We start from the raw sequence: 10,568 nt of genomic DNA on the forward strand, positions 1-10,568 counted from the left end.
TCCTAAACCCCAAAACATGAGAATATCCCTTCTACCTTGCCCCTCTGCCCTCTGCCCACAGTTGTAAAGACACACACCCAGGAGAGTAGTCTAAAAGCAGAAGTAGGGGAAAGAGGAACATAAAGTGGAAGTAGATCTGTACACTGATGATAATGACCCTCAGCTAATTAACCATCAGATTTTCGCCGGGGATTGTGAGAAGTGGGGAGTTCAGACATAAGTGTGTCCTCCCTTCCCTGTCTTTGTGAAAAAAACCTGGCATTTCCTGCCACAATACATTTTTTAGTGTTCAAAACATAAACTTGGCTCTTGAGCATCAGGACAAAAAAGACATCAAGAACAAAATTATATGAGAAACATAATTTATTAGGAAACTTGACTGTAACAGGAGAAGTTGTGATAAATTATATAAATTTATTTGGCATAAAATAAATACTTATTAAGATTATACTGCCATAGAATTTGAACAGAAATCTGTTCAGACCTGAGAATCATGAAATGCTAAAAAAATGCATCAGATAAAAACATGCAGTGTGCACAAGGAAAACATTGCAATTAACAATTAAACCAGCTGGTGCTCTTCATTTGTCGAACAATCCGTTTAGCCCGAGGATCAAACTGGAACTGAGTTGTTCCATGGAAGAAATACACATAACCTAGAAGCAGAATTTAAATTAATTATATTTAATAGGTGACTTTTTTCAGTGTTTTGGAAATAAAAAAATCCCCATTATAAACATGTATACTTGCTATTTTTAATTTACTTATCATTAAGGTTAATAACAGATTTTTGAAAATAAATATTCTATCTGTAGAAGCCCAAATATTCACATAAACACAGGTTAAAGGTAAGTTTCACTCACCATCTTTCTGGAAAGCAGCATCAACTCTGCCAATTTTTCCGAAGTCGGAGATTATTTTCCTGGGATACCCATGATCCATGGATTTTTTCTTTTCATCATATCTTAGAAGAAGAAATGTCATTACAATTTATGAGGAAGCAGACAATATTTTGAAAGTCAAAAGCAAATTCTTACATGCAGTTCTACTGTTACTAAGAAGTGTCATAAAGATTAACTTAAGTAGCTTTTTGATTCTTCTTATTAAATTTCTCTCAGAGATTTCTCTGAGATTTGAAACACCAACCCATGGTGAAGTTTGTCACAATGTTCCTAGGGACCCTGGAAACACAGCTCAGAAATTTATTTATATATTTCTAGACTAGCAGAGCCTTGGCCATCACTTGCACATAAAATGAATTTCTATTTCAAATCACTGACTATCCAGTTCAACAAAAAAACAAAACATAAAACTTTGGAGAAGACAGTAGCACAGACCTGAACCATAGCTGAATTAGTGTCAATGAGGGACTTCTTAAACAAAATCGAAATTTGTCATGAGCTTCAATTAGAAATACAAGCAACTTCAAAATTTGAGAATATTTGTAATTACTTCATAGAGGAATTAAATGACAACATTTTGCATTGATGATGCATTCTGTTTGAAAAGTGTATTAAAAGTCGACACTATCACAACATAGTAAAAAAAAAGTAGCACTATTGTGGAGTAGAAGTGAGTATTCTACTAGAAACTGACTCTTTTTTATTTTGTAGCTTTTCATTCAGGTAGAAGCATTTATAATCTTGCTACAGGAATCTAATGTTTGGGGGGGAAAAATCCTAATGAAAAAATGATATTTTCTAGCAAATGCCTAATTTTTGTTGAACTCCAAACAAACACATTTAAATTTCTGGAATATGCCTGGTTTAAACATCAATTCACTCAAACTATATAATAATACATCAGTCCCCAGGGAAATGAAAACATGTTTTCTGGTAAATGAACGTTAAATCTTACCTCCAGTATCTGTCAGCTACAAAGAAATATGTTTTTCCTGTGGTTTCATCATTGTAAGCTGCATTAACTCTTTTAACAGTCTTTGGGAACCCAAGGTGATAGATTCGTTTGGGATAGCCAGGTAGAACACCATATCCGCTGATGACCCAATATTTATCCTCTGAAAAATATGAGCAAGTTTCCTTTGGTTTTGCTATTTAGAAAAACATTTACCTGTGTTTCAGATGTCAGGAAGACAATGTGTCTAGATGTCCACGTTATTTCTTTCAGTTTACTACTTTAGAAAATGTTTCTAATTCTTACACTGGGACTAAATCATGAAGACAGAGGAAATGGCTTTTCTTTTCTATGAATAAACATTAGAATCATGAGGTGTGTTGGATAGAACTTTTCCCAGAATTAAAAAAAATAATATAAGGTATTTTTCTGGATAACAACTTGGGGAGGGCTGGAGTTTGCTGAGTTAAACCATTGACATTGGATTAGGATATTTAATTTTTTAAATTCCTGTAATATGCTATTTGATTATAGAGCCATATGACATTTTGAAAGCTAGGCAATGTGCATCAAATTAAACTATTGAGGAAAGCACATGTTTAATCAAAATGCTTTGGTAATTTTAGATGCAATGAGCTTATTTGTATATGGAATAGGTAATGTACTATAGTATATGCATAATGAATTTATTTGAGATATTTAAAGGGTATTTGTGACCTTGAAAAAGAAAAACTGATTGTTAGTTCAGTGAACAATTTTCTTCTCCCAGTACAATTTCCACCAATGTATTTTTACTGTTTTTTCAACATAACAAATACTAATAAAAAATATCAGTAACTGTAGCATTAGAATGCCTGTATTTGTCAATTGAATTCAGTAAAAATCCTTCTGCACAAAGTGAAGTGCTGTTACCTAAAGAGAACTAGACCTGAAGACGGGTAGCTGTTTTCACAACTTGATTTTTCAGGGCATTAACTATAAGAGAGGGGAAATTTTTCTAGATTATGACCCCTGGAGATCCATTACAGCAATATGACCCTCTGATAGTTATTTTCAGAATTGTATTATCTGTGTTACTTCCTTAAAAACACTTTAACTTCTGTAACTGCATTTGTAAGAAGCAGGAAGTAACAGGTCAGAAAAAGTGGAGACCTTCTCATTCATTTACCTTTAAAAAATGTAATTTCGTCTGTCTCAACATTTTCATAAGCAGCTTGAATTCCTGATGGTAACCTTGGCCAGAACAGTGAGATAAAGTTGAGCTCTGTCTCTGTCCTTGCAGGATGCTTGCGCAGCATGTATCTGTTTTAAGGAAAATTTAAATCATAAAATAATTCCACTCCCTTCAAAAATTCAAAATAAATCTTATAGCTCCTGGACTACAACAGAGGGAAGATGTGAATACCGCCATCCACTAAGTGTAAAAGAATTCTAGAGCAAAGACGTTCATAATTTTAGCACTTGAATGTGCTAAAAATTAAGGAAATTTAATATAAGACCTCCTACTTCTCTGTAGGGCAATAAGGCTCAGACACCATTGTGCCTGGCTGTGCTTGCACTTCTGTCCCTGCTCCTGTACTGAGGATGAGTGTGGGACCCACAGACACATTGCTAACACATACATGAGTGCCCTTGCTTTGCTGTTTATTTGACTCAATTTCAGAGATAAGTGTGTCACAGCAGTGGGCACAGTGATGGAATAGTTGGAAAACAACCTACAAGCTCCTGTCACCTTCCCTGCTCTGGTCAAATAGGGCTCTTTGGATTATTGATCTGAGAATGATCTTCTAGTGCTTCTCTTTTTATTACACTCCAAAATGACAGTTTTCCCTCATGGATTTTTTTAAAGTAGTGAATATTTTAAAGGAATAATATATATGCTTATTGTTGTTACCTGCCCTTGAAGAAGAATATTTCTCCACGTAGGGTAGTGATAGAATCAAATGTCAAATTTGGGTCACAAGCTTCTGGAGTTACAGGTCCTGTTGGCTGCACAGCAGCATTGGATGGTCCTGTGGGATGAATATTTATAATTTAGTGTGGAGAAGTATAAGGCGAATGTTCAGAAGGTCTCTGAGGACCCAGAGAACACATTTCATATAGAACGAAAAAAGGTATAATTTTAAAGTAAGAGTCTGTCATTAAATGCAGAATTCTAATGTTGATAAAACCAGTTGTGTTCATCTTTTCCAAATGGGATTTTTGTGGAACTGGACTTCAGCTGAAGTTAGCTCCCAGGAATTTCCTCTCTTTTGTTATCCATTTTTCAGAAACTGATAAACTTCTCATCTGGGTGGAATATTAAATACCTTCATTTTACCATTTACCAGCCTCTCATGCAGAAATATTAAATAAATGTATTATTTCTTACCATAGATAGCCTGAATTCCATCAATGTCATCCTGAGGAAGAAGGAATTCATTGGGGTCAGTGTAGGAGTAAGTTGGGTACATCAGTGCTCCAGGATCATTTGAATGAGACAGACCCAGTGAATGGCCAAGCTCATGGGCAAGAACAATGAACAAATTGTAGCCTGTAGGATGAAATCCATATGAAACAGCATAAAATCAGTCCCCATACTAAATGGGAAACTAATATACACTAGAGGTACAAGAGAGACTGTAAGTAATTCTATCATCATAAAAACACAAAAACATTGTTATAGAAGAGCTGTATGAGTATGTAAAGAATGTCTGGTCTTAATTGTGTTCTCATTGTCATTTCTCTAGTGTCCTTCTGTCTTAAACAAGAGTTGTTTCCCCTGCTCACATCAAGGATCATGTCCATGATGAGGAACTGTTGGCAGTAATCCAACAGGAAAAAATTTCAAAACAAACAGTGAGATTACAGTTTCAGTGATACTTGGAACACCCTAGTTAGCACTAAACTTTGAAGTGCTAGGTTAAGGAAAAGAAAGAATTTGCCTTCAGAAGTCTACCAACAGATTTCCCTGTATCCAAGTTCTAGCTTTCCTCTGAACAAAAGAGTATTTTAAAGTGCTGACCTTAAAATCATTATAAACCCTTATGATGTAAATATTTATATGACATTATAAATGCCACTATAATCTAAAAAAAATCTATTTTCTGCAAGTTCATGCCTAAAAGTAGCTGTAAAAAACAGCAACAAAGAAAGGGCAAGCAATTACAAATTAAAAGCTCTGTCCCTTTTGCTCACACATCACATGGGGTAAGACTGTGTGAGGTTAAAACTATATAGATTCAGCTACAAAAGCTTACCCCGCCCATCTTTTGTCCAAGCTTCCTCCTCATCCATATGCACATCTCCACCAAGACCTTCACCAGGCTGGAATGCATGAGCCAGCTGTCCATTGGGACCATCGAAAGGAGAATTGTCACGGTGGTCTAAAACGAAGAGGTAAAAGATTAACTTAAATCCTAAATTACTTCCATAACTTCAGATGGGTACTTACTATCCCGTGTTATCATTGTTACCTCTGTAAGCAAAGGAGATCATGATATCTGCTTCTTTGTCCTCAACCTTTTGGAATGTCAATGGTGTCACACTGCTCCAGACACTGAGAGCTCTTCTCACTGCTTCATCTACATCAGCTTGTCTCATCTTTGGGGTGTAATTCAAAAGCCTGCAAAGAAAACCCAACACATAATATATTGTTTAGAAAATAGTTGAAATTTCAGCATTTTAGCTGAAATATAATTACTTGTGAAAAAATAAAAAATCTTAGACCTATCTTTCATGAATGAAAATTAATAAAAGCTTTGTTTTAGATACTGCCTTCTGAAGTGTCTGTCTTCTTCCAGAAATCACTGAATCTCTCCCTATGATTCCTTCAGATCCCTCATCCCAAAGCTGGCTTAGATTTATACCTTTTAAAACTTAATTTGGAAAGATTACCTGTATGTCAGATTATTTCTTTTCCATTTGGGATTCCCTGGTGTGAACACATATTTCTGTACATCAGGTACACCACATCTGGGTTTTTTCATCATCTCTATTGTGTCAAGATCAGGTTTTCCAGTCACTTCTAGTCCAAAGAACAACTGCATTTCCTTGAGCTTTGCAGTAAGGGGATTTTCACCACCACTTCTTACATGGGGATGGGGATCCTTTGGAGCATCATAGAAACTCTGTAGATAACTCTGAATCAGAGTTAAAAAGAAAGAAACAAAAGAACATTGTGACTTATCAGTACTGTCTTTGGTCACACTTAAAATTTTCTAAGTAGCCTTAAACTATTCCCACATTGACATGCCCTGTGTTTACCAGGGCCAACAACTGCCTCTTTTCTTCAGTACAGTTTTCTTATAGCTTTCTGAATTTGTTGTTTGTTGTCACTGATGAAATATATCAAGAAATGTCTTGAAAATCGAATATCTACTATTAATAATTAATTCTACATTATTTACTGTGCTCAATTACTCTAACAACAGAGTTTACAAGGAAGCTTATAACTGGTCTCATCCAAGGAAATTGAGGCTGGCAGTGACACTCCACACAGCCAGGACTCCCACCAAAGCAAGTGACTACTGCTAGAGAGTCAGACTTGGTGAATCAATGTCTTTTATTTTTAGCTACAGAATATGACTAGAAACTCAGGCCTTTCTACCGAATTTCAAGAATTTTGTCTACAACAAATTATGTTGTGTCTATGTGAGCTCCCTTTTTCCAAAATATTCTTCAAGAGATCTCTTCAGCCAAAGCATGGAAAAACATGCTTGCTTCAAACAAGTTTCCTTCCTTATATTATTAAGACCAGGCATATCAAAAGTTTCAAAGCACATTCTGAAATACAAATTGCTTCTGAGTTTGACTGTTGCTGCTAGAACTCGTGCCTCAGTAGTTTTGTTATTACTTTACAGACACCACCAAAAGTGAAGTGTACAATATTCAGATGACTGCTGGGTAAATAAATTTCACATAATTTTCACACATTTTCTAGGTTGATAGGAAAAGCTTTCTCTTAAAATCTCTGCAAAATGGCACATCTTTAGTTTCCACCCATATTCTGTGAATTGTGATTGTAGCTATCTCTCAGAATACCTTATGTTTCCCTTAGATATGTACTGAAAAAAATACTTACCTCTACAAGCTGTAGGGTTTTTCCTTCATCTTCTGCTTCTGGAGCCACAGGAAATGCGGAGGAGATGGCCACATACAGTGACAGGAGAATTGTAAAGGTCTTCATCCTCATCTAAGGCTGTCTGCCTCAGTTTCACTCTTGAGCTACTGAACACACTTCTCAGCTGTGTTTATATAGCTGATAGTAAATCAGTGACAGCCTGACTCATGCTGTATAATATCCTCTGATTAGTAAAAATGATGCATAGCAGTTTCATCATCAGGTAGTGACGCAAGGTGTTTAACTAATATTACTATCCTTATTTTGCCCAAGTCTTCTGGTTTGGGCAATTTTATAGCATGTTTAGCAAATAAGGAAATGTTTTTCAGGTAAAATGTGGAGCTACATTTCATATGGGGGTTTTTTCATGAATTTAGACTATTTATGGCACAAGGTTTTGACAAACTGGAGAAACAATGAGAAATAACATTTTAGAACTACTTAATACATTGTACGTTAATCAAATTATGCTATGTATGCTACATATGATTTAAGAAGACTATATAATATTATGTAGCAATATGTAATAGCAAGATACAAATGACAGTACAAAGAACCAATCTTATTTAGGAATAACCAGCAGCATAACTACATGAGGACTGTCATTGAACAGTTATCTAACAACTCTATCTAACACAACCTTATGATATTAGCAGAAGTGAATGGTAAAATGATTCAACTTTTTTACTGATATTAACAATTTTGGTCATGCTATTGGAATGCATAATCTGGGTTCCCATTTGTATGCTAAGTAACATTTCTACTCTTGCCAGCATGGATAAAGTCTCTGCTGCAATAGTGTGTTTCGATTCAGGCAAAATAAGAGGATGAGAGGAAAAGACACCATGAAAGACAACAGGAATTTTCATCAGTGTGGAAAAAGAAGATTAAAGTAACCATTTTTTTACCGGGTGTTCACTGTTTCATAGAAGAAAGAGTGAGAGGAACCATGATAAAAGCTGGTGAATATAAAGAAGTATTTAAAAAAAAATTAGCTGCCTCCAGTCTCCAAGACCCTGGTGTGGTCTTAAACAAGAGTGATTAAGTTCAGACAGGAGGTTTGGGATTCAACTGCCTGAACATTAGTGTTATTTGAAATTCTTTAGGGAATCACACCTGATCTCCATTTGCCCTGGAAGGATGCTGGTGTCCATAGCTCCTGTGCCATGGCAGCCAGCCCCGGGTGGGCGTCTGAAGTCCAGGCAAATGAGTAATGAGGTGGAATCTGCTTTAAGTGTTTTGTTGTGTAGATATCTGTAAATGTTTTAGGTCTCTAAATTCCCATTTTGTTAAGGACAATGAATTCTAGAGAGTGATTCAACTGACCTCATAAGGACTTCTAGATGAGAAGAATTGCTCTCCCTACTACATTGACTGTATTGGCCCTAACAGTGGTAGGAGAAGTTTAAATATCCTGGACAGAGTAGACTCCTAAACTGAGGAAAACATTTCTAACTGCAAGCATCAGAATAACTGGCCTGAAGGGGATGTGTGTTTGCTAACTCTGCAGGCTGTCAGGTACAGGCTGGACATCTTTCAGGACGGTTTTGATGCTTCTGTCCTTATTGGAGGTAAAGACCCTCCTTAAAAGAGAAACGTACATTTTCATGTGAAAAGAAGAAATACAAATGAATGTCATTATTTTAATTATGTTGGGAAATTCTTCACTTACTTTCCCAAATACAATGAAAAATAATCTATTTAATATGAGATGCTACACTCCCTATAGTGTATTACCCCCTAATTACATCTAGGTTCAGCAGAGCTTGCACCACTCCTGGAAAAAATAAATAACCTTATACCTTCCAACACTAGTCACATAACTTGTCTGGAGTGATTGATTGAAGCTAATACAGGACATTTCAAAAGTAGAAGCTGGGATTTGAAATGTCTAGGAAAAGAATTCCTCAAAGGGTACAGCTATTGTAGACTAAAGAAATTCAACTTCATGGTTCACAGTCCAAGGAGACTTAATTACTGGTTATTCTTAATCCATCTTGATCAGACATGTACAAAAAGAATTTTGTGTAGACTTGGCTAAAACTCAAAGGATTTTGGGATTTGTGAAATGCTGCTTAACTTCTCTGTTTCTAAGCTAGTCTTATGACTCTGTAAATTTTTCTCCTTCCCGTGTTTGTTTAGGATGGTTAATATAATTCCTGATTCAATATCTTCACCTATTTTTTTCCATAAAAAATGGTTAACTTTTTATTTCTTCTATTTTTTTCCCTTTTATTTTCTGAAGGTATCATAAGCATGTTTAAACACACACATGTAAGGAAGTCAAGCACATTAATCAGATGCATCTGGTGGCTGAGAACAGGGACATAAGGAAATCCTGTGCTGTGGCTTTCACAGAGAGTTTCTTCTGCCTTGTAGATTTCTGTGCAGGGTCTATGTCCATATTTTAATGTGGTCAAGAGGATACTGAGTTGGGCAGAGGGTCAGAGACGACTCCTGTCTTTTTTCTATGACACTTTAAATAAATTACTTTCCAAGGCAGCCAGTGGAAGGACTAGAAAATCCTGGACTCCAGCACTAGCTGTGGGAACTCCCTGCATTTGAGGAGTGAAAAATTTTAAGCAGAATTAGGAAGAGGAAACAGAAGCAGTGGCATCCCACTGCCTTGGGAAGTTCCATGGTGATGGGCTACAAAGTCATGTCTAATTTCACCATCTGCATTGACTTCCTGCTGCGTGTCCTTCGGCACAGCTCCCTAGAACCCATGCTGGAGGGAAGGATGGGTTTCAGTCTTCTGCTTTCCCATGGTGTGGCAGCTAGCACAACACCACCTCCTCCTTCTCATTGCCTTCAGACAATGGCTCAAATCCCAACAGAAGGAGACACAAATACACCAAATAAAACGGAGACCTCCTCAGAGGAGGAAGTCTCATGAGAGTTGTTACTGAGTGCCAACTGGTGTCTGCACAGTTCCTCGTTTTTCTCTTGCAGGACCATTGTGTTGCACCTGCGTTTGACTGGCACTGTCATGGCCTCTCACTATTTTCTCTCACTAACCATTTCTAGTTATTTTCCTGTGTGAGTGGCTCTATCCTGTCTGGGGGATCTCAGTGAGAGGCTCTGGGCTGGGGCCAGGCCTGGAGGCCCCCGTGTCAGTGGTGCTGTGACTGCAAAGACACCAGGGTTCCCACAGGTCCATTGGGTCCATATGTACATGGGTGTGTACCTGTAGGGATACAAGCATAGCCTCACCACTGGACCTGGGGTCAGGGACCTGCAGCAGTCTCAGGTCTATAAGGGCACCAGATCTGGACAACTCCAAACACACTGTCCCCGCATGAAATTTGCTTAAAATAGTAGAAATTTAGAATCATAGAATGGTTAGGATTGGGAGAAACCTTAGTCATCTTATTCCAGCCCCTTTACCATAGATAGGGATACCTTCCACCAGATCAGGTTACTCAAAGCCCCATCCAGTCTGGTCTTGAACACTTCCAGGGATGGGACATCCACAACTTCTGTGGCAACTGTTCCAGTGCCCCATTACACGTAAAGAAGTAAAGAACCTCTTCCCAAGATTTAATCTAAATCTCTGACATTTTATTTTGAAACCATTTGCCCCTGTCCTATCACTACCTGCATCTCTAAAAAG

The 10,568-nt window shown here is 37.1% G+C and overlaps 1 protein-coding gene across 1 annotated transcript; it reads right to left on the reverse strand.

Annotated features, from left to right (window-relative positions):
• Nucleotides 1–382: 382 nt before the first annotated feature.
• Nucleotides 383–7,055, reverse strand: LOC106859388 (interstitial collagenase-like). The gene is made up of 10 exons (XM_014886601.2): nucleotides 6,917–7,055; nucleotides 5,731–5,975; nucleotides 5,310–5,458; nucleotides 5,094–5,219; nucleotides 4,226–4,387; nucleotides 3,749–3,866; nucleotides 3,023–3,156; nucleotides 1,858–2,017; nucleotides 864–964; nucleotides 383–656 (listed from the first exon to the last, which is right to left on the reverse strand). Exons 1-10 carry the CDS (start codon nucleotides 7,025–7,027, stop codon nucleotides 556–558), a joined length of 1,407 nt encoding a protein of 468 aa, XP_014742087.1. The 5' UTR covers nucleotides 7,028–7,055; the 3' UTR covers nucleotides 383–555.
• Between the last annotated feature and the right edge of the window lie 3,513 nt (nucleotides 7,056–10,568).

The sequence above is a fragment of the Sturnus vulgaris genome, chromosome 2, assembly GCF_052056855.1.
Source record: "Sturnus vulgaris isolate bStuVul1 chromosome 2, bStuVul1.hap1, whole genome shotgun sequence".
NCBI classification, from domain to species: domain Eukaryota; kingdom Metazoa; phylum Chordata; class Aves; order Passeriformes; family Sturnidae; genus Sturnus; species Sturnus vulgaris.

Excerpts from the sequence above, each read along its gene's own strand:
- LOC106859388 (XM_014886601.2), bottom strand. The coding sequence starts at position 7,027 with ATGAGGATGAAGACCTTTACAATTCTCCTGTCACTGTATGTGGCCATC. Across the intron at positions 5,976-6,916 it reads AAACCCTACAGCTTGTAGAG|AGTTATCTACAGAGTTTCTA; the intron begins GTAAGTATTTTT and ends ACTCTGATTCAG. Across the intron at positions 2,018-3,022 it reads CGAAATTACATTTTTTAAAG|AGGATAAATATTGGGTCATC; the intron begins GTAAATGAATGA and ends CATATTTTTCAG.